Source organism: Rhea pennata, chromosome 7, assembly GCF_028389875.1.
Source record: "Rhea pennata isolate bPtePen1 chromosome 7, bPtePen1.pri, whole genome shotgun sequence".
Lineage (NCBI taxonomy): Eukaryota > Metazoa > Chordata > Aves > Rheiformes > Rheidae > Rhea > Rhea pennata.
The window spans coordinates 23,494,308-23,519,532 of NC_084669.1; the positions used below are offsets into that span (position 1 = coordinate 23,494,308).

The 25,225-nt window shown below is 44.3% G+C and overlaps 2 protein-coding genes across 7 annotated transcripts in view; one reads left to right on the forward strand and one right to left on the reverse strand.

Moving 5' to 3' along the window:
- Nucleotides 1-15,016, forward strand: part of ZSWIM8 (zinc finger SWIM-type containing 8) — a 61,692-nt gene extending 46,676 nt beyond the window's left edge. The window contains exons 14-26 of the mRNA XM_062579875.1: nucleotides 231-329; nucleotides 1,211-1,335; nucleotides 2,612-2,843; nucleotides 3,620-3,772; nucleotides 4,302-4,524; nucleotides 4,720-5,009; nucleotides 5,813-6,036; nucleotides 6,328-6,810; nucleotides 7,427-7,595; nucleotides 9,920-10,093; nucleotides 11,478-11,597; nucleotides 12,535-12,713; nucleotides 13,980-15,016. Of these exons, the coding sequence (XP_062435859.1) occupies nucleotides 231-329; nucleotides 1,211-1,335; nucleotides 2,612-2,843; nucleotides 3,620-3,772; nucleotides 4,302-4,524; nucleotides 4,720-5,009; nucleotides 5,813-6,036; nucleotides 6,328-6,810; nucleotides 7,427-7,595; nucleotides 9,920-10,093; nucleotides 11,478-11,597; nucleotides 12,535-12,713; nucleotides 13,980-14,183 (2,675 nt within the window). The 3' untranslated portion in view covers nucleotides 14,184-15,016. The remainder of the gene's footprint in view (nucleotides 1-230; nucleotides 330-1,210; nucleotides 1,336-2,611; nucleotides 2,844-3,619; nucleotides 3,773-4,301; nucleotides 4,525-4,719; nucleotides 5,010-5,812; nucleotides 6,037-6,327; nucleotides 6,811-7,426; nucleotides 7,596-9,919; nucleotides 10,094-11,477; nucleotides 11,598-12,534; nucleotides 12,714-13,979) is intronic.
- Nucleotides 15,017-21,025: 6,009 nt separating this feature from the next.
- NDST2 (N-deacetylase and N-sulfotransferase 2) overlaps nucleotides 21,026-25,225 on the reverse strand; it is a 137,429-nt gene continuing 133,229 nt past the window's right edge. For 4 of the 6 annotated variants that reach the window (XM_062579878.1, XM_062579876.1, XM_062579877.1 and 1 more), the window contains 2 exons: nucleotides 24,359-24,461; nucleotides 22,256-24,175 (listed from right to left, as the gene is read on the reverse strand). In XM_062579878.1, coding sequence (XP_062435862.1) covers nucleotides 24,050-24,175; nucleotides 24,359-24,461 — 229 coding nt within the window. In that variant the 3' untranslated portion in view covers nucleotides 22,256-24,049. Of the gene's footprint in view, nucleotides 22,064-22,255; nucleotides 24,176-24,358; nucleotides 24,462-25,225 lie in introns of those variants that run through there. The other 2 variants (XR_009958920.1, XR_009958919.1) reach the window with 2 other exon arrangements.

Consider the following 25,225-nt stretch of genomic DNA (forward strand, 5'->3'; position numbering starts at 1 on the left):
GTAGGATTAGAAGACTTGCTTGATAGTATGCCTCCCTGGTTTTGGAGCCTTTTGGGTTCAGAGAGAGAAGGCGAAGAAGACCAAGAACAGAGCTGTGGTCTTGAAACTGATATGAGGACTGGGAATTAGACCACAGGAAGCTCTACAAACTCAAAAAGCTGCCAGAAATGCCTTTTGCCCTGAGATCGTGGTTTTGAAAGCTAAGCGCTAATTCTCCTGTCTTCTTTCAGTGGTTTCTCCTACAGGCTCTAGACCCCCAAGCCGTAATTGGAATAATGAAATGCCTGGAGATGAAGAGCTTGGTTTTGAAGCAGCTGTTGCTGCTCTTGGTAAGACTCTTTATTGTAAGCAAAAGCTTTCCTCGTCCATTTTCCGCATCCTGCTGCGTTTTGCTGGTGAGAGTTGATGGATGGTTTCAGTCTGGCAGAATTAAAAGCATTTGTATGGATTGTCAGTACTGTATGCAGAAGTGTCCAACATGCCAGGTTTGAGGTGCCTTTGCAAAGACAGGAGTAATGCAAGGGGGGATATGGGCCAGGAACTGAATGTTAAAGTCATAAATTGCATTTTAGCCATTCTTCTTGTTTGCTGAGATGGACAGTTTCAGAGAACAGAAGGTGGTCATCAGAAGAGTTTCGACAATGGTAGTTAAAGACTAGCAGAAGCACTCGCAGGTGTTGCTGTATACTTCAGGATCTTGGTGCACTACTGGATTACTGCCTCTTTTATCAGTTTCAGCAACAAAGCAGTGGTTATATATATTACTGTTATATACTCTTGACAGTATGTGTATGCCTGTTTTAGAGCAGCACATGAAAAGGAAGAGTAGAATGGATTAAACAAGACCTATCCTCTGTTGCCTTATCTCTGAAAGGAGGAAGATGAGTTCTTCATGGCATGGGAATGCTTGCTTGTAGCATCTGCAGAAACTGGAAAAGTTTGTTTCAAGATGGAGTTCTGGGCTGGTCTGGACTCTTGAGGCATCTCTGGTTGCTCTGACAGTCGTAGCAAGCTTAGTATTTTGGAACAGACAACAGTTCCTGTTTACTCAACAGCTGTTTCTGAAGTGAACAGAAAAATAGGGAAATTCTTCTTTCACTTATGACAGTGAGGTGAATAAAACAGTCCGAGGTATAGGTAATGCTCAGGATGTTGTGTAAGCCCCTTGAGCTCACCTTTTCTTTCCATCTTTCTCTTTTCTGGCTTGCAGGCATGAAGACAACTGTAAGTGAAGCAGAACATCCTCTGTTGTGTGAAGGCACCCGAAGGGAGAAGGGGGATCTGGCATTAGCTCTGATGATTACTTACAAGGATGATCAATCTAAGCTGAAGAAGGTGAGTATCTCTTTAAAAGCAGAAAAGGTGATGCAAAGTTTGGGTTTTGACAGATTTCACAGTTTTGCCAGTGTGTATAAGTTGCTGTGTCATGTACTGCTTGCTGATTTACAAGCCATGTTGTAGCGCTTATATTCCCCCACTGATGCAAAGTCTGACTGCATAGTGTTCGTTGCTCTGGCACGCTTTCCATATAGGCTTCTTAAGCACCACTTTGGAAGTGCATTCTCACTTAATTTCATGCTTTTGTTTACCTGCTGAAACAAGTCCTTTGTCCCAGGGGTTTTTGGTGTGCATTTTGCGTGTGGTCTGGGCATTGATTTAGTTTTGGTGCAGGAATGTTGCATGCAGAACGATGTAACTAGCAAAGCCTTTGTCTCTTAATCTCTCTCACCTCTTCTATATACCATTTCAATCCACCTATCTCTTAACTGTCCGTGTGAGAGAGGGAGTACAACTCTGTGCCCCACTCCTTCCCCAGTATGAAAAACTGCTAAAGCTTCAGGCAGGTTTTATTATATTTTATGTTCAGAAACAGTTCTACCCAGCAAGAGTTTATTTCTGACTTGTACAAGAGAAGCTCTTTTACTACACTTTTCTCTGCTACAGAGATTAATAACAAACACCTGCAGCATCAGCTGTCTACAGATAAATCCTGTCACACTTGTAGTGTTCATTTCATGTGCAGAATGAACAGCAGAAATGAACAAACCCATAAAATGTGTTAATACGTTCTTCTTCAATTATGTAATAAACAGGGATGAGAAACTGTTATTGTAGTCTACTAGAAAACAATTTCTCTAGTGTCTGAGAGTCTCAAAAGGCTTTACCAGTTTCTCAGTAATTGTAATTTTTAGATAGGGAGCAAATAATTGCAGGGACTTAAGCAAGAACATCTAATGACTGGCAGAACTAAACAGCCTTACTCTGTGCTTGATGTAGCAGAATTGCTTTTGTATTGTATGTGTTGGATGCCTTCCATGGGAAGCCAGTGGGTTTTTGAACTAAAAATGAGGCTGTTACTGAGTACAAATGAATCTATGCTTTCCCAGTAATGCAGACCACAAGGCTCTCAACTGTGCATGACTGATCTTCAGCACAAGGAGATGCCTGCTCTCTCTAGAAGGGAGGCAAATATTTTCTTTATTATCCAACCAAATGGAATTTATTTTCCATAAGGAAGCTGATTTGATACTTTTCTCTCTCCCTCTTTCTCTGTATGATGCCTGTTTTCTCACTCTCCTACTAAGTTCTATTTTTTTCCTTGCTGTTAAAGATTTTAGACAAATTGCTAGACAGAGAGAGTCAAACACACAAACCACAGACTCTGAGTTCCTTCTACTCATCGAGCAAGCCTACAGTAGCAAATCAGAAATCTCCTTCCAAACACGCTGCCCAGTCCACTGCAGCTATCCAGCAGCTTCCAGGGACTTCTGTCACTCAGCAAGCCAGTGTAAGCACTGCAGTCCAGAGCAGTCCCGAGAACTTCGTGGAGAAGAGCGCACAGGGTAAGAGGTTCTTTGGAAGGGCTATGTTGTAACCCTTTGGTTATCAGTGCAAAGAGGAAACTAAGCTCTTGTCTGCCTTGGGAAGTGGTTGAAAGTGATTGGTATTATTAGCATCTGGCTGCTTGACAGTTCCTAGAACGTCATTCTCCTGTTACCTGCTTGGCTGGATCTATTTTTGTTGACCTTTTTGCATAGGTATTCAAACTACTTTTGAGTCTATTCTATGTTGGGTCAATTGTTAACTATTTTTTTGGTGCACATAAAACAGCAGTGACTGCATCTTTTAGCTTTGTACAACAGCATTCCAAAAAGTAACCAAGTCAGATGCCTTCCTTTGAGAATAGTAACTATGATGGCTGAAAGGCATCCGTGATAAATGGGGTATATTTTCCTTCAAGATATGTCCCTGCTTCAATGGTAAGCATCACATACAGCAGCATCTGGTGAAAGGCAGATAATCTCTTAACTCTTCCCAAAGATGTTAGTAATAGTTTAGGATTAGCACAATAAGGTCAAGGTTGCTGGAGCACTGTTATTCTGAAACTTTGTCCATAGTTGAAACACACCTTCCAAAGCTTGAGTTGTTAAGCTTACATGTTCTTGACCTGGTGCCTGATATGTTGAATACTGAAAGAGAGCAGATACAATTTTGCTTCTGAGTAGCACTTACGTTTTAAAGAATCTGTGTCTTTTAATATTTATACTTTTAAACTGGCACATCTGGTTTTAAAGGTACAGAAAGAAATGTTTACCTCGACACTGTCCTCTTTATGCAGAGAGCTCTCAGAGGTCCCCCTGTGAGCCTGCAGGGGAGTCCACTGTCTTGAAACAAGAAGGAAAGGTCCCCAGTCGTCTGGCCCTTGGCAACCGAGGTGGATACAATGGGAGATGCTGGGGTTCTCCTGTCAGGCAGAAGAAGAAGCACACAGGTAGGAACTGCTTAGTTAATACAGCCTATAGCACTGTGCTAGCCACCCTGCTGGGGTTTCAGTAATTCACCTTCTCTTTTATTCTACCTGTCAGTCTTTCCTTTATTACAGAAGCATTTGATTGCTTCTGAGGTCTTTGGCCTGAAGAAATAAGCTTTGCTCCACAGATTTCCTCCTTGCTTCGTACTCATACAATATACAGAACTTGACCTTGTATGCATTTTTGCTTCTTGCTGTTATACTCTGCTGTAAAGCTTGGCAGACAGATTGAGGGGTTGGGATGGTGTGAAGAGGGAAATAAAGATACTTACTGCTTGGGTACTTCTGTTTTTTAATCAGAGAACTGCAAAATGACTGCGATATCTGTGGCCAGACTGGCTAATTTCAGCTTTTGTACTCTGCGAAGAAGTTAAATGCCTGCTAGCTGTTAGTCTGACTGTCACTGTCATGACTATCCTTACACAGAACTGTAGGAGACCTGGCTAGGCGCTTGCCTGCTGACATTGCTGTGTTGGTTTTGGTGTTGTAGGCATGGCTAGTATTGACAGCAGCGCTCCTGAAACCACCTCTGACAGTTCTCCAACGCTCAGTCGGCGGCCGCTACGTGGAGGATGGACAACAACATCCTGGGGCAGAGGACAGGACAGTGACAGTATCAGCAGTTCTTCAAGTGATTCTCTGGGCTCTTCCTCCTCCAGTGGCAGTAGGAGAGCCAGTGGGGGAGCCCGTGCAAAGACTGTGGAAGTTGGCAGGTAATGAATAATACCGATGCACAGAGGCAACCTCTAGGCATGATACGAGGGGCGTAGCATTGTGTACACCAGGAAGTACTTCCTTAGGAGAGCTTGTTTTGTTTCCTCTGGATCCTAAAGGCAGAAACTCTGCATCCCAGCTAGTGAACTTGGGGTACCTGATGCTGTCTGAAAGGTTTCTCTATCTTCTTTTAGGTATAAAGGCAGGCGACTGGAGAGCCATGCTCCTCATGTCCCAAACCAGCCCTCAGAGGCAGCTGCTCACTTCTACTTTGAATTGGCCAAGACAGTCCTTATCAAAGCAGGTGGAAATAGCAGCACCTCCATCTTCACCCATCCTTCCTCTAGTGGTGGGCACCAGGGACCACACCGCAACCTTCACCTCTGCGCCTTCGAGATCGGGCTCTATGCACTAGGGCTGCACAACTTTGTGTCCCCCAACTGGCTCTCTCGAACTTATTCCTCCCATGTCTCCTGGATCACAGGTTACAGCACAATTTTATTGGGAAGCTTGCTTTTGAACAGGAAGGAGGGGAGGGAGGTGAGCTTGTGCCCAGACGCGGTGATGCTGATGTGCTGTGGTAGCCATGTAAGCCAGTGGCACAACCAGTGCTACAAGCTAGGAACTGGTGATTTACACTGTAGTGTTTGTTTTGGCATGGAAAATTCTGGTGTCTTGTTTCTTCTTGTTTGTACTGCAATGTACTTCAGTACTTGGAGCCATCAACTAGAAGCTCAGAAGCTTTTGGGAAAGGGATGTGCACACAGACTGATCTTCTCCTTTGGGGGTCTGCTGAAGAGATGCCCACTTGTAAAATTGAAATGCATTGTTTGGCTGTGTTCAAAATTTCACTTTCCTCCTTCTTCTGTTTGCATCCAGTCCCACTATCAGCTTTCTGCCTGTGTGGCTTCTAGAGCACAAAAAACACTCCCGGGAAAGTTCATGTTTTCCTGATGTGCCAGAAGTCAAGGAACAGTCCAAGCTGTGGTTTGTGGGTACCAAAGCAGTTATGGCAAGTTCCTCTCACTGCCTCAAGTGCACCTTTCACTTAGCTTGGATAATAGTGCCCTCAGTCACTGCCTGTTTATTCGGCTTATTCAGGGCTCTTACCTATCCTGCTTTTTCAGAGGAAGAGCCTGAATCTGATTTGAAACCTAAAAGGGGAACAACTGGAATCTGTTGCTGGCCGCTGAGGGAAGTTATGAGTGCACGTGTTGGAGGGGAGAAGCTAACTGGCTCAGTGTTGGGCATGATTAGCAGTATGACAGTATTCTCTTTTACTCTTAGGGCAGGCCATGGAGATTGGTAGTGCAGCCTTGAACATCTTGGTGGAGTGCTGGGATGGACATCTGACACCTCCGGAGGTGGCATCATTGGCGGACAGGGCCTCACGGGCTAGAGACTCCAACATGGTGCGAGCAGCTGCTGAACTGGCACTCAGCTGCTTGCCCCATGCCCATGCCCTGAACCCAAACGAGATCCAGAGGGCCCTGGTGCAGTGTAAGGAACAGGTGAGCATCACATGGGAGATGGCTAGCACAACCTGATTTCCACCATCAAGAATGTGCTTTCATCTGTGGAATTGGCTCCTTTTTGTTGCTGGACAGCCTTAATTGCATTTCTGTGGATTTCTCTTGTCTTTCATGAACAGCTCTGGTTATTCTGGAGCCTTGTTTCTGTCTGTCCCTATAGCCACAGCCATTTTAGATGCATTACAGTTTTCTCCTGTTGTAGTTTTGCCGTCTCCTGGCATTTCCAGTTTTGCATTTTTCACCCTCTGCTTTTCTTCCCCCTGTCCTCAGGATAATCTGATGCTGGAGAAGGCCTGCATGGCAGTAGAAGAGGCAGCCAAAGGAGGCGGCGTGTACCCAGAGGTCCTCTTTGAAGTAGCTCACCAGTGGTACTGGCTTTATGAACAGACTGTTGGTGGGACCGCAGCCCAGAGAGAAGGAGCCACTGGCTGCAGTGCCAGTGGTACACGGGCTGCCTCTGAAGCAGTACGTGGGTTGACGGACAACCGGGTGACCTCTGAGCCAACTACTGTGACAGTGGCAGCTGCAGTAACTGCAGCAGCAACAGTCATGCCAGTGATTTCTGTGGGATCGACTATGTACCAGCAGCATACGATGGCAGGACCAGCTATGGCGCACACACACACGCAGGGCCTCCACCCCTACACCACCCTCCAGACTCACATCCCCTGTAACCCTCAGTATATTGGACACACCATTCAGCACATGCCGCGCCCAGCAGTCTTCCCAGTGCCTGGCTCAGCCTTCCCCCAAGTGAGTTTTGGTATTGACTTGTTCCTTTACAGGGAGTTGTGTGGCTGCTTCCAGAAGGGATACGGCTGACTGGGGAGAGCATGTGGCTGCGAGCTGCTGTGTCTTGAATTCTAGCTTCCTCTCTCCCTAAGTGAGTTGTGGTATCTACCTTCAGCTCCCCAGCTCAGCTTTTTCACTGATAAGGAGCCTTCTGTGGGTGTATATAGAGTCTTGAGAGAATATAAAATACTGTATTATGTCAGTAGCTTTTAATTATTATTGCTCTGCAGTTTCTCAGAACATGCAAGGCACCTGACAGAAAGCTTATATTGAGAGCTTTCAGATGAAATAAGAACTACAGAGGGGAAAAAACAGCAAAGGATATTTTAGCCTCTGTCTATTTTTGAAAGTTCTTGGAGTGTTTTTGTACAAACTGATTAGATTTAAAAACATAAGGGGCAAGCAGATGTAATAATCATCTGGTTCAAGGTAGTTTCTGTGCTGCTTTTTTCCTGTGCTTTCTCCTCTCTGTCTGATTGGACTTTCCACAATCTGGGGATGCGGAGACATCATGTTTTGGATTTCTTCTAAATGGTCAGAGGAAGTAGACATGACTGTTACTCATCTTCTGTTTTAGGGTGTCCATCCAGCATTCATAGGAGCGCAGTACCCTTATTCGGTAACAACCCCGTCGTTGGCAGCTACAGCGGTGTCATTCCCTGGTGTGCCGGTTCCATCCATGACACAGATTGCAGTGCATCCCTATCACAGCGAGACAGGACTGTCACTGTCTTCCAATGTAGCGAGTGAGTGTTACAGATCCTGGGCTATGCATAGCATAGGTATGGTTACTGTGCCTCCTAGTTGTACTCCAGTCACATCCTCCTCACTAATCACACGTGGGAATAGGGCTCTTGCAGTGAAAAGTTCTGACCAAGTTCACCTCAACCTGCAGGTGCAGATGTTCAAGGGTATTGGGGTTCCTAATGGGATACTAGGGAAGCCTGATTCAGTGGGGCTTTAATTTCTGACTAGCTAAATTTCCACTGTGAAATTATTTTGGCCTTTCAGACTGAAGTGTTTGGAGACCTCCTAGCCCTTCTGACCTCTGATTTATTAGAGCTTATTCCTCCCTCTTGTGATCCCTTTGGATCAGATAAAAAGAGGATGCAGGAAGCAGTCAGCAGTCACACTTCTGCTACAGTAGCATTAATAGTTGTATTTCCTGATCTGTGAGATCAAAGATGCCAGTACTCCAAACATGGAAGTTCTCTGGAGAGGAGAGGACAGATGTTTTGGTAGGATCATGCCAATGGCAGTCTGAGTGATTGCATCAGTATTGTCCTGGGGCTGGGGTGACTACCTGTATCAGGTAGTGTGCACAACTGGAGCAGCAGATGTGTTGACTGAATTGTGGGCACGTTTCCACTGTACCGGGGTGCCGCAACAGAAGATAGCGGTTGGACTCAAGCTCTCTGGAGATGCTGTGGTCTGCCTGTTTGTGCATTTGCTTATCAGTGCTTCACAACTGACCACGCTCTGGAAGACTGACATGTGGGAAACCACTTAAGAAATGTGTTGACCTCCCTCATATCCAGATTTTCAAGAGAAAGGAGCTTCCTTTTCAGTTATTTTTAAGGGCACTTTCTTTCATTTTAATGCTAAAAAGCCAGCTAAAAACAAATAGAGGAGTCCTGAAGGCCTCGGAATTTGAAGAACATCCTCTGTTTGCTGACAGCCTCAGTCCTGGCTTGGAGCTGTGAATCTTATCTCTGAGAAATGATTTCTGCATGCCTCCCAAGAGCTGTGAATCCTCCAGAGCTGTTAACTCATCCTACGGCACTTAAAATAACAAAAGGAAAAAACAACCCCACCCTTTCCAGTTGCCATTGTTTATAGCTTGCGTAAACCTCTGCGTTCCAGTTCTTAAGTATTATTTCACTGTTCATGGAGAAGGTAGTCATGTGGTGATGCTCGAACGATGGCAACAGTTCAGCCCATTCTTATGGGTTATTCTCCTTGGCCTACTTCAAATGCAGTATGGATTTTGCCCCAGTTTGTGGGCTGTTTGGCACTGTGTGTCAGCTTTGCTGAGGGAGTCAGGTGGATCTGTCCTTAAAGGTACATTGTTCTCAGGTATTCAACTATGCACTAGCAAACATGCACCAGAAGAGGGAAAAAAATCCCCCCAAAACCCCAAACAACAACAACAAAACAACACAGAGGTAGCAGGGGAGAGAAGAAATTAGAACATGGAGCATTGCCCAGGCTGGTATAGAAAAGCTGTGAAATAAAGGTAGCCATGTTTGTACATCTAATGGCATCTCTGCTCTGGAATTCTGAAGCGCACCTTGCTTTTCCTCTGTGAGCCCTTCTTCAGAGGAAGTTTAGATAACTTTGAGTCTCTTGTCAGAGTGCAATTTATTGGCTCAGTGTTAATTGCTTCCTGTGAAAATTTAGGCAGTATCCATTTAGCAAATGGATTTCTTGTAGTTCCCTTGAATTTGCCCCCCTTAGTGCCTGAAGGTGTCTAAAACTTCTCAAGTTACCTTGCTGTTTTTACTGATACTTGATACATTCTGCCAGTATTTGCATCTGCTGTTCCTTCTGAGAATCAGTTGGAGGTTAGCCTCCAGTAACACCCTTCCCACGGGGTTGTTGGATGGAGTCATAGCTGTTTTACAGCAGAAGTGGAGGAACCTCACAATGTTCAACTTTGAGTGACCTAATACAGTTCTTATTCAATTACTTTTTCAGCATTTTCTCATCAGATGGAGACTGACATGCTTATTTCCTTGAACAAGAAGTCAGAATCACAGAAAGATATTTGAGCCAATACATGTATTTACATGTAAATCATGGATGATGTGCATGTCCATGGGATACTGGAAAGAGATGAGCAAGCGTGTAATTGACTCGTTTCAGCCCCTGCTTGCAAACAAAATAGAGATACTGTCAGCCCACTGTACTTCAGTTGCAAGTCTGTGGTTTTTGGTTGCTGTATTGTTCTGTTTAGGGGAGCAAAACAGTACGTTGCCAGTGGGTGGTCAGGTGAGGGAGATGATGGCCCAAGTAAGGCTTCCCAGAGGCTTGGTGGTGGGTCCTAATGCTGCTGTTTTGCTCTCTTCAGTAGGAAGTGTCCATGCAGGATCAACGTTCCCAGCGATTCAGGGGGCTTCCTTGACAACTCTGTCCTCACAGCCCAACTCCCTTGTTACAGGGGGTTTTCCTGCCGAGGATGAGCAGCACAGTCAGCCTGTGAGCCCCCAAGGTCTGCACTACCTCCACTCTGCATACCGAGTTGGTAAGGACAGCCAAGTGGGTTCCCATGGCCCCCTCAAGAGGGATTCAGGGCAGGGTTGCAGCAGGTTCTTGTTGTTTGGCAATTTCCTACTGCACCTGTTGGGGATGATGGCATCCTAGCTACATGGGGAAAACTGTTTCATGATCATATGAGCACATCATGAGGGTGAAAATGGAGGTGAAGCACTAGAAGGTTGTACAGTTGCTGTTGAGAGCTGTCAGAGTAGAAGAGAAAGCTAAGTGGGTAGAGCTGGGAAGAATCTTGCCTTTCAGCAGGTGCATGTAAGGAAGCCTGAATGGGCTCTGAGGATGTGGTTGTGGAAGTTGTGACTGTGTAAGAAAATGGAGTTCAGTTCCTGCTCCCCTGGACTATGCAGGCACAGCTCTAGTGTAATGATGCCGCTTGAGAGAACACCCTCTGCCCCTCCAGCTCAGTTGTGGAAGACTGGTATGGAGGGAACTTGCATTTCCTAGAAGGTGGGTGTATAAGTAGTATTCCTTTCCCGGTCACACTGGTTATTAGGAAATAAACAGTGTCTGCCTGGACTGTTACTGGTATAAGGTTATCAGAGTCTCAGAGTTTGCAGTTAAGGGTAGATTGCAGTAAGCTACTCATACATAGTGATGGTTCAACCCAGCAGCTCTTCAGGGAAGGGGGAGGGCAGAAAAGGGAGAGGAACGACAAGAAGGTGGAGGAAGGCTATTTCGAAGTTGCTTCAGCTTTTTATTGAAAACTAGAGGAGAAAGTACTTGTCAGCCAGAAAGGGAGCAGAAGTCATGGGAAGCATTACTGTGGCAAGTGGTAAGACAGAAAGGCATTTAATAGCTTGAATAACAGAGAAGTGGTGGTGGGGAGGGCCTGAAAGATGAAGACAGACCATTGGGTTACATAGGGCTTGCTGAATTTTTAAAAGATGCTTAAATGGGAAGAGTTGTGTGAAGAACTGTAAAGGAGTGAGTGAAATGTTTGCAGATTGGCGTACTAAAGCTTAGTGTGGGCCTGCTGTCTTTGCAGCTGCCCTGGTTGATTTGGGTAGCTCCTCTGTTTCTAAATTTGGAACAAAGCCACTGTTTTCAGGGCATCTCTTGCAGTCCATGCTTTAGGTCCAGGTGCTGTAGGTACTTGTGGTCTCTTGGCAGCTCTAGCGAGGTGTGATGGTTGAGCAGATTTCCCAGCCTCGAGCAGATCCAGCTGTCCTTGCAGCTCCTCCTTGTGGTAACAGTCTCTGAACTAAGCATTTTGTTTCTCTGTGGGCTCTTTGCAGCCAGGGAATTTGCTGCTAATGAAGGGCAGGGCAATCAAAGAGTATTGCAGTGAGTAAGAGCTAGACTGAGTCCTGCTGGGGCAGAAGTGCTGCTTGACTCTGGCTGCCCCTTTCTCACAGGGATGCTGGCTCTGGAGATGCTTGGCCGAAGAGCTCACAACGACCATCCCAACAACTTCTCCCGCAGCCCACCCTACACGGAGGATGTAAAATGGCTCCTTGGGTTAGCTGCAAAGTTAGGTAAGGCTCAGAGCAGTTCTTCAGCAGAAATCTACTTGCTGGGATTTGGATCATGGGGGAAAAGCTCTCAAGACTGAAATCCCAAAGATTGGGTGAAGCCAGTGTCCTATTTCTGAGACAGTTTCAGAAGATCCTTGCTGCTCTTTCATTCAGCCAGTTGTTCTCTTTCTGGGTTTTGTCTGCAAGTTGTTGAATTTTGAGGCTCTGGATGAAGTGCCTGGGGTTGGACTGGACTTGGAGCTTGTACATCTTCCATTCTATAACAATAGCTTTTTCTTTTCCCTTTCCAGTATCTTGTAAGTATTCCTCTCTCTTACGTATATTTATGCCTTCTTTGAAGACCTTCTGTGGCAACAGGTGCTCAAACTATCAGTTTTTTTCACTTCATCTTGGGTCTTTTTTTTTTTTTTTTTTTTTTTTTTTTTTTTGTCAGCTGTAAGAACTTGCAAAAACAAGTCTACAACCATGTGACAGTAGCCATATGCCACTGTCTAGTGACATGGCTTCTCCTGCTACTGCCAGGGGAGCTTCAGTGCAGACAGCAGTGGAGAAATGTGAATATCTCTCCAGCCTCACCAAGGCCTGAGAGCGGCGGGTGCAGATGCTTTTAAAATGAACAGGAAGGAAACGATGAGAGGAGGTGCTGCATACTCTTGTCTCTGTAGTTATCCTGTCACAATACTTTTCACATCCTTTTTAAAAACAAGAGAACTGGAAATATCAGAGTGGCTGAGGTAGTACTTTCTCTGTACTCAGCCCTGATGGATTTATCAGAATGATCCCTTATCCCTGGGAGTTCGCTGGCCCTTCTCCCCCAAGGCTGGTGGAGAATATATTATGCTAGGAAGAAGGTGCTCCAAATCCGGTTCTTGCTGGGTGGTTGCCTGACTTCTTTGCATCTTTAACACTGTTATTGTGACTTCTCCCTCCTGTGCAGGTGTAAACTACGTGCATCAGTTTTGTGTTGGTGCAGCCAAGGGGGTGCTGAGCCCTTTTGTGCTGCAGGAGATCATCATGGAAGCTCTACAGAGGCTCAACCCAGCCCATGTGCACAACCACCTGCGCACCCCAGCCTTTCACCAGCTGGTGCAGAGATGCCAGCAGGCCTACATGCAGGTAACATGCTACTTGACTTCCTGCTTGTCACAACTTGCCCTGCAGATGCTGCACACGTGTGGAGGGGAAGGGGCCTTGAGGTAATGGTAGCTGAACTGTCCGTTGCCTGATGCATCCGTCTCATTCGTAGGATCTAGAGTAGGCACTGCTTGCCTTTATGGAGGCTGTGTCCAAAGGATGCTATTGCACTGATTCTTTCAAGGCCTCTTGCTCACCCTGTGAGATGGTGTGGTTTTGTGTCCCTACTGTTCTTCCTTTCTTGCTCCAAGTGCTACCCATGCCTTGTAACTTCTGTACTTTTTTCTTTATCTTTTATGCTCTTGGGCTACCTGTCTGCTGCCTCCTAGTCTATCTTTCCTTGATTGTGGCCTGTCTTCACCTCCTTACTGAGCCCCGGCATGGCTGTCTAGTGTGCTTGCATTAATGGTCTAAGTAACTTGGTTAGCTGCCAGTACAGATGAGGTATTTCAGGATTTACTGAAACCAGGGCAAATGTATTTCAGTGAGCTAGCTGGGATACCAGAGCTGCCTCTTCCTTAGAACAGCATAAACAGACTGCCTAACATGTATCTACTTCTCTTGAATATGTGACAAGAAGGGTAGTGCTGTAGACTCACTGTCCAGCGAGTCTAGGATCAGCTGTCCTGCCACCCGGATGATATTCTGGGACATCACAGCTGCATCATGACAATCACAGCTGCTTTGCTTGAGCTGTTGCTTTGAGTTGCATTAGTGAACTAGGTTAAAGGCTGGTTGGGCAGTTTTGGGGCCTTAGCTGAGAAACTGATAGAAGTGGCAGATTCTGACTGAGAGTGCTAGGTCTAGGGATGCTTTGTAACAAATTAGTGCAAGCCTTACTCCTGCCATACCCCTTAGCAAAGGAGATGTCCTGTGAATATGCTGGGTCCCTATGTATATCCTGCAGAATTAATAGTGTGAGGATTAGATGCAGGTGGGTGATGGCAAAGACCTTTAGCTAAGCCTTTTGCCCTGGGCTATGCCATGGTCTGATGCTCATGAAGGAGAGAACAGCTGCTTCTGGTGCTGTGAGGGGACTGTCTCCTTAGCTATGTTAGGAAGTAAGATATAGCACTGCTATCAGTTGAGCTAGCTCTCCTGTCAGAGCTTCTGAGTCTTGTGACTGCTGTGGGGTAACAGGATCCTGTGATGTGTCACCTTTGGGAGCGCTTGAGCTCTGCTCTGAAATGTCACTAGAGTTAGGGTGGTGAGCATATACCTTAAGGCTCTTTCCCTGTCCCCATCCAGTACATTCATCACCGGCTGATCCACCTTACTCCAGCTGACTACGATGACTTTGTGAATGCCATCCGCAGCGCCAGAAGCGCCTTCTGCCTGACTCCCATGGGCATGATGCAGTTTAATGATATTCTCCAGAACCTAAAGCGCAGCAAGCAGACAAAGGAGCTGTGGCAAAGGGTCTCTCTGGAAATGACCACCTTTTCGCCATGACGGCAGACAGAGCTCCACGGACGTGCAGCCCTTCGTCCCGCATAGTTGTAGTTCCATTCACACCATCCTTCCTTCTGGTGTCTTTTTTATTTTAGTTTTAACTTGTTGGAAACCACTGATCTGATGTATTTATTCCATGACATTCCTCTACAGCACTGTTGCGTGTTGGCACTCTGCTTTGCTCGCTCTTCCTCCTCCTTCCCAGTGGGCTGCAGGCTTCAGAAGCATCAGGAAATGAGAAGGAAGTTGAGCTGGCTGCCCTGTGGTGTAGTCACTGCTTTTCTCCCTGAGCCCCTGGAGGCTGTCCTGCGAGCAGTTTGCAGTGTGATTGCGCACATGTTTGAGGGGTGGGGGAGTCTGTCTTAAATATTTATTTTGGCATTTATAAATATGTAAACTTTTTTTCCTTCCTTTTTTTTTTTTTATGGGCTTCTCCTACTGCACACACCATCTCTTGTCGGGAGAGGCTGGGACTGCTCTGTACAGCCAGTGCTCCCTCCATTCCTTTCAGCACCTCCTGCTGAGAGAAGCTGAGACTGGAGTAGCCAGGCCAGGGCCACCTCTGCGGCTTCAGGCAACAGCTGCTGAGGGCAGAGGCTGGAGCTTGGGCAGTTGGAGTCCATGACTGCACTGAGTTGCCTGGAGACTGCTGGAAGTGCTTGGGCTCTTCCTCAGGAGTGTCCCTCACTGGGCACTGCTGGCTCTTAGGATGTTCTGGTCCTGGTCGTTCCGAGTTGTACAATCGTGTTTCTTTTGGCTGGGGTATTACTCTCCTGTAATCGATTTCTTATCCTTGTCTCTTCTCGTTTCCTGATTAAACACTTGTTTTCTTAGACTGACTCTCTCCTCTCTCTGCTATGGTGTTGATGGTCTGATGGAATTGGCTAGCTCTGTGCTAAGGGAAGCTCCTTAGCTTCTCTCCTCCTGTGAGAGCTGGTAGATGGCTGTCCTGCCTTGGGCAATAGCAGGACAGAAAGAGGTAGGTGACCAGAGCTTTTAGGCAAGCTGCAAGCCAGAATTTCTTGCCTGGCACCACTCTGAGAACGACATTCCTCTGCAGAGCCTGCTGACTGCATAGTTGAGGGGCATGAGGGGAGCTGGTGTTAAAGGTAAGCCTTTCTAAACTTTTGTCAGCCACTTCCGGTCTTGATGTCAGTGATACTGCTTAGTAATGCAGAGCTTCATACTGCCAAAGTCTTGTACAAAATAGTAGCTGCTCACCCTTGATGTAATTGTTATATGTTATGAAGAAAGCTCGTGTTCTGCTCCCATCAGTTTAGAGATATGCTTGATGGAGTATGTGAGAGAGCCAATGGGGATGGTGTTGCAGGAAATTAATTTTAGAAGCCTTTTCTTTTTATGACAAGGAAATTTAAAAGGCTGTTGCCACCTGTAAGAATGCAAGCACGAAAACATCAAGACTCTTTTAATTGAAACAGATGATTAATGGATGCTAGGAATGTAATTTCTCTGTAGTAATATATTTTGCTTTTTATTTGGTTTAGCTAATGACAATAAGGAGCTTCTAGTTCCTATAAGTTAGAATTATATGCCTGTTTGTATTTGATATTTCCACTGACACTTGAAAAAAAAACAGGAAAGAAAAAAACCATTTTGCTGATGCCCTTGTTGGGCAAAGCAGGTGAGCAGGTTCCTTTGGTTTGACTTCCTGCAAGGCACAGGCTACAGAGTGTGGCTGAGGTTCCTGTAGTTCTGATTGTGCAACAGTAACTATTGGAAGACCTCCTTACAGCCCTTGGCAGTCTTCGGTAATTTGTTCCAGTGTCTAGTTACATGCTAATTATAAATACTGATGTTTGTAAGACTATGTCAAATTCTGTAGGTTTTGAACAAACTCAGTGTTGTATGAGCTACCTGTTACTGGGCAAAACTCCTGACTTTAGAAAGGAGAGCACAGCTTGATCCCTGGAAAGTTTAGGATCCTGGAGCACTTCCTGTGTTCTCTGGTTCTTGCATTTTCAGGACAAGGAGTTTGGAGAAGACTTAAAGTTTTCTAACAAAGTCTAACCTTTTCCTTTCCACTGTTTATAGGAGAAAAAATAAGGGAAGAAAGAAGGGAGTATCTCCTAGAAAGAAAGGAGCAGAGGGGAGATGGGCAAAAGCTGAATGTGCTAAATATCAGGAACAGAAGTGATAGTTTTTGCATTCAGGATTTGGACTGATTAGGGAAAGAAAAGGGCAGAGCCTCATCTACTAGATAGACTACACTTACCCTCTGTGCAGGCAAGTTTTAAGATTATTATAACTGAAATACCTCAGGAGCACCAGAGCACTGTCACCAGTATCTTTAGTTTGAGGAAATACAGTAGAGCTGCTTATACTGAGGTCAAAATAGAATTTGTCTAGAAGTACACTTGCTCTCATTCTATGTATTCCCCTTAATGGCTGTAAGAGAAAAGAAATAGCAATGCACATTATCTTTTTTATTGCGTTCAAAACTATAAAGCAGGTTGCCAAGGACCGTGGGACCCCCAAGATGGGTTTTGAATGTCTCCAAGCATGGAGACTCCACAACCTCTCTGGGCAACTTGTTCCAGTGTTCAACCATCCTTACAGTAAGTCAGCACTTCCTTATGTTGAAGTGGAATTTCCTGTATTTCAGTTCATGTCTATTGCCTCTTGTCCTGTCACTGGGCACCAGTAAGAATGGTGTGGCCCTGTCTTGTTTACACCCTCCCATCAGGTATTTATAAACACTGATGAGACCTTCTCTGAGCTTTTTCATCTCTAGGCTGAGCAATCCCAGCCCTCTGAAAGTCTCCTTTTAGGAGAGAGGTTTCAGGTCCTTAATCATCTTTGTGGCCCTTCACTGCACTTGTTCCAGCAAATCCATGTGTGTCTTGCCTGGAGAGCCAGGCACTGGACACTACTTCAGGTATGGCCACATCAGGGCTGAGCAGAGGGGAAAGATCACCTCCCTCAACCTGCTGGCAGTGCTCTTTCTAATGCAGCTCAGTTTGCAGTTGGCTCCTTTTGCCACAAGGGCACACTGCTGGCCAATGTTCAACTTGTCCACCAAGAATCTTAAGTCCATCTCTGCAGAGCTGCTCTTCAGCTGCTTGCTCGGCCCCCCCAGTCTGTCCTAGTGTGAGGAATTGCTCCTCCCTAGGTGCACGACTTTGCGTTTCCCTTTGTTGAGCTTCATGAAGTTTCTCGCTGCACATTTCTCCAGCCTGTTGAGGTCACTCTAATAACAGCACAACCATCTGCTCTATCAGCCACTCCTCCTAGTTTTATATCATCTGTGAATTTGCTGAAGGTGAGTTTGGTTCCATCATCCAGGCCATTAATGAAGTTGTTAAACAGGATTGGCCCCAGTATCTACCCCTGGGTGACACCACTAGTGACTGGCCTCCAGCTGGACTTTGTGTGCTGATCTTGATACTTCGGTCAGTTTTCAGTCTACCTCACTGACTGCTTGCCTAGCTTTATCAGCTTTTACTTTATCAGCTTGTCTATGAGGATGCTATGGGAGACAGTGTCAAGGTAGACAGCATCTACTGCTCTCTTATCCATCGAGCCACTTGACCTCATCATAGAAGTCTAGCAGGTTGGTTAAGCAGGATTTCCCCCTTGTAAATCCCTGCTGACTACTCCTGATCACCATCCTGTTCTTCGTATGTCTGGAAATCTATCCAGGATTAGCTGCTCCATCACCTTTCCAGGGATCAAGGTGAGGCTGACTGGTCTGCAGTTCCCCAGAGGAGCATATCTGCATTTGGCATCTTTACAGCCAATAAACCATCTGAACTGGAGTTATCTGAGGAAACAACATGCCTGTCAACAAGTAGGGCTAGAATTAGCTGATTCTATTTTTGTTTCCTGCTTTTGATAGTTATTTGGGATACATACTTTTCTTCTTTCAGCTTCCATGCAGAAACATCTTCTTGGAGAGCTGTTGAATCTAAACTTTTTTAATGCTCAAGCTGTATAGGGGTTGTTTTATTTTCTTTTTTTTTTTTTCCTTCTTTTTTTTTCCTCAAGCCATGTAGGGTTTAATTTTTATCAAGTCTAGCACTTGATAGTGCTAGCAGATTAGATTTTTTTTTTTTTTTTTTTTTGCCTTCCCAGCTCATTTAGAGCTAGCTTGGCCATCACCGCACAGTGCTAGAATGGATGAAATAAATAATCTTGCAAGACACAGAGTCAACAGAAAAAGCAGAAGCAAGATCCATGTCAGTGAAGACTCCTAATACTTCCTCCTGGTATGTTTAGGCTGTAACTTGACATAACTATGAAAAGTTTCTCTATGAGTTTGAAAAACTGCTGATTTCTTACCTAGAAACAAGGCAGGACGTTAAAATGAAATGTCTAAGATGCACCTGGGTAAGAGATTGCCCAGACTGGAAGGGCTGCTCACAACTGAAAAGGTAAAAGAGCAGGTTCTACTATCAGGACTTCCTAGGAGTTTTTGGTTTAGTTTGTTTTTTCCTGAGGACCACAACTGTCCTATGACTTTTTGCTTTTAATCCTTACTGATAGAGCAAATGGCTCTCAACTACACTTTATGCAGCATATTTTATCTGATATCTACCTAAATAATAATCTTTCTTTTTCTTGGCCCTAATTAAACTCCACATATACATAATAATAGGAGAGATGGTCTGCGTGCATGTGTGACTTTTGAACTTTCTGCTTAACTGTTCCCATTTTAAGGGTACTTGAACTTTTCCTGGGGGGGGGGGCAAGGAAGCATGTCAAAGAGTGGAAATAAGTAAGTGGTGAAAGTTGTAAGAGCAGTTTGGGAGTATTCTCTGCTACAGTTTTTGTTTCAGCCTATGCTTAGTTAATGGTTTTTTTCTCAATGGTAACTTCTAAATGCAAACTTTGCACTCTCTCACAAGGTACCTTCACCGCTGTACGTTGTTAATGCTTGGTATAAAGAAAGACAATTATCATGCTCTGTAAGTAAGTAAGTAGTGGATTATTTTTTCTTGTTAGTGTTGCCTGTGTACAGTTACATCATCATGACTACTTAAAATAATACTGCACTGCACAACTATGCTATTGCTATGAAGGAGCTGTGAGCTACTGCGGAAAAATGCTACAAATTCCATTAAAAAAAAGGGGGGAGACACACCCCCCCCCCTTGCATACAATATACATAGCTGTAGTGATAGTAGAAGGGTTCTCCACACTCCTATCCTCCAATTTCATGCTTTATTTTGCTTTAAAAGTAAGTCAGTCAGTCAGTCAGTCAACCAGAAAAGGGTCACTGTTCAGAGGTCTGGGAATTTGAAGACAATACTATGATGGCAACAGTTGTGCAGGGCTTCAGTGGCAAGACATGCTTGTTTGTTGTTATAAGCCCTGAAAAGCACCTTTTCCAATGGCTGGCTTTATATTTGCAGGACTTCTTTGGGAGCATTCCAATTTATGATGCTCTGTTACCATAAGAAGAGAAGTAGCCATAAGCTGGACTTCAGACTACTGAGGAGTCACAAAATTACAGATGTGTTTTTCCCCAAGCATTTTGGAGAGACTGGAGTGTTTGTCGATAAAGTTATAAAGATGAGCAGGGGGAATTGAGTTTTGGAAGAAAAGCCCACTCTTCAGGGCTATAAATCTATTTCTGCATATTCAATAGTGGAGGAGATGAATGTATGTGTCGAGAGTACTCAATTACACTGTACATGTATTGTAGCAAAACAAGGTTGTAAGGTTTTTAGCCTTTTTTTTTTTTTGAGAGATGAGCGCTAATGCCTAATCATCTTAACTGTGTTTATGCTTTTTATTTATTTAAGTCAGTCAGTCAGTCAGTCTTCCACAAACTTTTAACTGTAAGTAAGTAAGTAAGCAAAGTCTTTGTAATTGGAACAAAGGCAGCAGTAGTCAATCTATGTCCTACTGACTGAAGGGACTCAGGTAGCCTGCTGAAAATGCTTGTGTTAGCTTCCATTGACTTGGTGACTTACTTGCTCACAGGTGCACAGTGTCAGCCAGGAGGCACTCAAGATGCAGCAAAGGGATAGACATGCGTGTTCAGTTCTGTTTGTCATTCATTCATTTGCTTGCCCTCTTAATGCTGGCATTGCAAAATGACTGGGAAAATTATACAGGAACTTTGCTTAGTCTGAAATTGAAGTATTCTCTTGCCAGCTGACTGTGATGTATAGTAAACAACAGGACCAGTTTTTATTAGATCAGGTTCTTTCTTTGTTAAATTAACATGAAGATTTTTTAAATTTCTTTCTGACTTCCAGTATCTGCAAGCTTCTGCCCAGAAGATATCATCTTTGCAGTGCTGTCATCAGTTCAAAATTTCTGTTCTCAGGTATCAGGTTTCGTATAGAGTTGGTCCTTGCTACTGTTCACAGAAGAATTTTCCCCATTCCCTTAAAATAAATGTCTTGTCTTTATAATTGAGAATCATAGCTGTTGCCAGCACAGCCCTGTATTTCCTGCACCTAGTGGGAAGAAGTGGCAGCCTACTTCTAAGCATCTTCCTGATTGCATTCTAGAGGGTGCAGAATTTCCAGTTTCACACACTGAGCTTTCTTTGCTGAGGTCCGTATATATGGTCTGATGGCTATCTGTGAAAAAGCTGTTTCTTACTCTTTTGCCAATTCTTATGTGTCAGGTGTACTTCCAGTTCTGACATGTGACCTGCATGGGCTATTACTTTACATTAAAATTGCAGGCATTTCTGATACCTGGATTGAATTACTCCATTTTTTTAAATGGTCAGATTTGCTACACACCAGACCAAAAAAAAAAAAAAAAATGCATTACAAAACTAAATTCACAGGTCATGTTTTGTGCCTGACCTCATTGTCTTGAATGTTAAGTTGCTTACTTACCATGAAGAAGGCTCTCTTAAATAGTGATGTAAGAAAGCTACATTTATTTGCAATTTCTGGTATCAAAATGATGTGTGATGGTCAGAAATATATTGTAAATGACTAATGCTTAATATTTAGTAATCTGCTTATCTCACTGGAAAGATGTCCCTTGTTGGTCTTCAGATGTTTTAGAGCTTCTCTCAAGTTTAGGAGCAAGTGTTTCATTTCCACAGCTTTGAAGGGATGTCTGGCTTTGACGGGATTGTTCTGCAGCAATGTACTAGAAGAGGGAATTACCATATTTTAAAATGGCTCTTTGTCAGCTAAATCAGATGAGAACATCCCACATTTGGACCTGGCCACAGCAACTGATTTGTTTTTCATTATCATAAGAAGAACTAACATGACACAGAAATGAAGGAAGGATGCACAGCTGCCCTTTGCTCACCTAACTGAAGAACTATCATCTCCAGTATAGCAGCCCTGACATTTAGTGAGCCCCACTCAGGCTTTATTGATAGTATCTTGGTGGTGGTGTTTTTTTTTTTTTTTTTTTTTTTTTTTTAGATCTTTGAATCCAACTCCTCACAGATTCACTATAGCCTGAAGTGAAGCCTCAAGTCATTATGTAAGTGGTAACCTGTAATGGATTAAGAGAAGGGAGCTTCTGTGCTTAATGAAGTATCATAGCATTGGTTCTGGGAGCCTCCTCCTGTGGCAATATCATATAAGAATACCTGCTCTGTTAATGCTGTTTTTGTTTCTGTAATGCTTGGTAAAGTGAGAGCTGCAAGGCTATTTTGTAATGCTATCATCACAACTGTGACTAGTTATACAATATTTTACTGTTAGTTGAATGTAAGGTTACTTATTATTGTAGGTCTGCTTCTGGGCTGCTGGCCAAGGCCACATGGTGGAAGCATACCTGGACAGGAGGCGCACAGCAAAGCTCTGTCACTACTGAGTAGGAAATCCCAGAGCGGCAGTAGCTGGGAATGGCTCGCGAGTCATCATTAGTGCAAATCAATAAGACTGAGTCTACTACAGGTTGTGCGCGCTGTGCTGGCTTCTGCAAGCCTGCGATACATGGGCAGAGAAAGGAAGAAGCCTCAGAACTCTGTTTCTACAGCAGTGATAACTAACTAACTAACAATTGTAACACCTTTGTTGTTGTTGCCTTCCCAAATTTTAGCTGTAGGAATAGGTTCTTCAGTTTTTCTTACCCCTTCTACAAGCCTGGGATCCATAACATCACTCCAAACCATCACAAAGAAGAAAAATAAGTAGTACATTTATTGAATCCACTTGTTACTACTTCTAGCCTTTATTCAGACACTTGTGCTCAGCTTTGAGAGCCAAGAATTTCTTCATTATCATTCAATGTGAATGATGCTATACAGGAATCCAGTGCAGGATGTTGGGCTCTTCTCTGTAACAGGAGTGAGAGAGGTTTCTATTCTTTGTCCTTTTTTTTTTTTTTTGGCTGCACAGAATTACCCTTTCCAAGGGCACATGAAATAAAATACTATATTGCATACTATATACATTTACATACAATGGTAAATGCACCATTCAGAAATACACAATACCTAAGGCTCAATGGAAAAGCTTGGTTGAAGCAACCTCTCTCCTCTGATAGGAGAAAAGGAGCCTATGAAAGTTGTGGAAGTTGCCATAATCTGTGTTTATACAGATCCTGCCCCTCTCTCTGGAATTGCAGCACTCTTTCTTTAAGACCCATCTGTGCCTGGGGAGGGAAGATGGCCCAAAGGACTTCAGAAGCCATCGCTCAGCAGGAGAAAACATGTATAACCATGTGCTGGAGGAACTGCTCTGAGAATAATTATCCAGCAACAGCAGGAGGAGGCAAAGCACCTTAGTGTAGTTACTTGAAGATCTGCTGCAGTAGTAAACTGCCTCTTTTGGATACAGGAAACCACTTCTGACTCTAAGCCTTCCTTTACATCTGAGTGATACTTACTTACTTTTACCTGTTTTTTTGCCTTTCTCCTTGTATTGTTGGACTGCAGGGGGATTAAACAGATGCTAGTTATCAGCATACCTGGTAAGGGCCCTGGAGCTGCTGAAAAGAGAAAAACGTTGCAATTTTTTTGAAGCTGTTTAGATCCAGAGAACTGATCTATCTGGCTTCACCCGCATCAGCCTTATTTTACAAGTACCTGAGCTCTGACCTCCCCCAGCTGCTGTGCTGCACTAATGCATCTTGGAAGTATGCTCAGGGGAAAACGTAAATGCTTGGGTCTCCAGCTTTTAAAATGGTTAAAATCCCAGCAGAGAAATACCTGTTACCCAGCTATGTTGCCACGCATGGCAGCCTTTTCCCTGTTACCAAACATGTTTTCTGTGGTGATATCGGTGGCTTTGCCTCGTCTACTTCGTATCACACCGGCAATGCTGCAAACAAGGAGAGGTAATATCTATTACGTCTGTCTGCAAGCAGCGTGGAGGGCTGGTGCAGTCCCCAGGAGCCACGCACCATCGCACCGTAAGTAGTGATCACCACCACCGTACTCTGCAGGGGAAGACCTTCTCCCATCTGTTGTTGCCAAATTAGACTACTCGATAAAGCTGGGGTTCACTGGACTAGATTCCCCTTGCATTAAGCTGCTGTACTTTTCTCATCAGTGGGCTCCCCTCTTAATACTTTTTTTTTTTTTTTTTTTTAAGTGGACTCACTCAGAGGAGTAAGACATTAACCCTTCAGCTAATGCCAGTTGCATACACTGAGTACTTTAAACATAAAGCATTAATGTGCTCTCTCCTCTTGCTCAACGCAGAGCAGGCATTTGAAATCCTCCCAGTAAGTAAGAGTCAGAGTGTAACACACTATTAATAATCTAGCATGTGATTTGCACTCCTTGCCCCAGGGCAGTGTCAGAGGCAGCAGCTCTTCCCAAACGCAAGGAAGAGCTCCACATGCACGTATGTATGGTCTCTGCTCCCGCTCACTTGTCCAATTGTTTTGGCTTGACAAGAGATGGCATCGTAGCATACGTTAGCGCACAACACTTCCTCGTGGCACAGGGGGCAAGGAAGTCCCCCTCAGCTCCAGCTGGAATTCTGCAGTTCCTCTCGGAGCCAGGTCGGAAGCGGTTGTCCAAGTCTGTTCATCAGCTTGGATAATTCAATGTTGTGCTCCCGATAGAAGTCTCTTAGAAACAGCCGTGACTGTGTGGAAAAGACAGGTAATATTAGCGTGAAATCAATTAGTGGTGAATTGCACCACTTTTTAAATCACTGTTCCATAGGTCATCTAGGACATAGAGGGTAGAAAAATCCAGGTTTGTTTTGCTCATTGCATCTCAAGTTTCTACTTCTCTTGCTGCCAACAAATGTGAGATGGTTACTCACCGAGACATCCATATCAGAGTATTTCCTTCCTTTACTCTTTCCTAGGCATTTAGTCTTTCCTCCGTCTAGCAGCTGGCACCAGAATCCTTTTGCTTCATCAAATCTGAAAAGGACACTTATCTTTAGCAAGCCACATGCCCAATTAGTAACAGTAGAAATTAATACTCCATAGGTATTTTTCTGTTTCAAGGTTTAAAAACTGAGTTGGGTAGGGCCTTTTATGCTACTAGTTCATTTTTTGGCACTCCAGTGCTTTGACAAGAAATCTTCTACAACCATGAATGTTTCAGCTTTATGCAAAAATTTGACAGGAAACTTGGTGTTATCATCTCTCCATTTAAGCTTAAAAAAAAATATGTATTTTACTACAAGTAAATTCTTTTAAAGTTCCTCTGTACTTGAGAAGTGTCAGAGAATCCCCTGCATGCTTAAAGTCTCAGCATTTCTCCCCTTTCTAAGGCTTAGGTTTAAAGCAATGTTGGAAACTCTGAATAGACTGAAGGTTTGAGCAAATACCTGCGCTGAACCCTGAGGCAAACTGACCGACACTGCATCTTCTCTGATGCTGGCTGAAGGGAAGCTGAAACATAACAGCCAGTAATACCACAGCACCTATTCCACTTACCATCACCGTATGTGCTTTGACAAGTTCAGGCTATAAGAATATTCTGCCATTTCTGTAAATCTGCCCTCCCCTGGGGAGCGCTGTGCCACCCATTTGGAAAACATCTCTAGAAAGAGAACTTAACTGATTCAACTCTTGCTTTACTGTTAAGGGCACATGCAAATGGGGTGTGATCGCAGAAAAGATGCCAAAGCACAGGTTTCGGCTGCCAAGAGCACTATTCCGACTCTCTAGCAGATCTG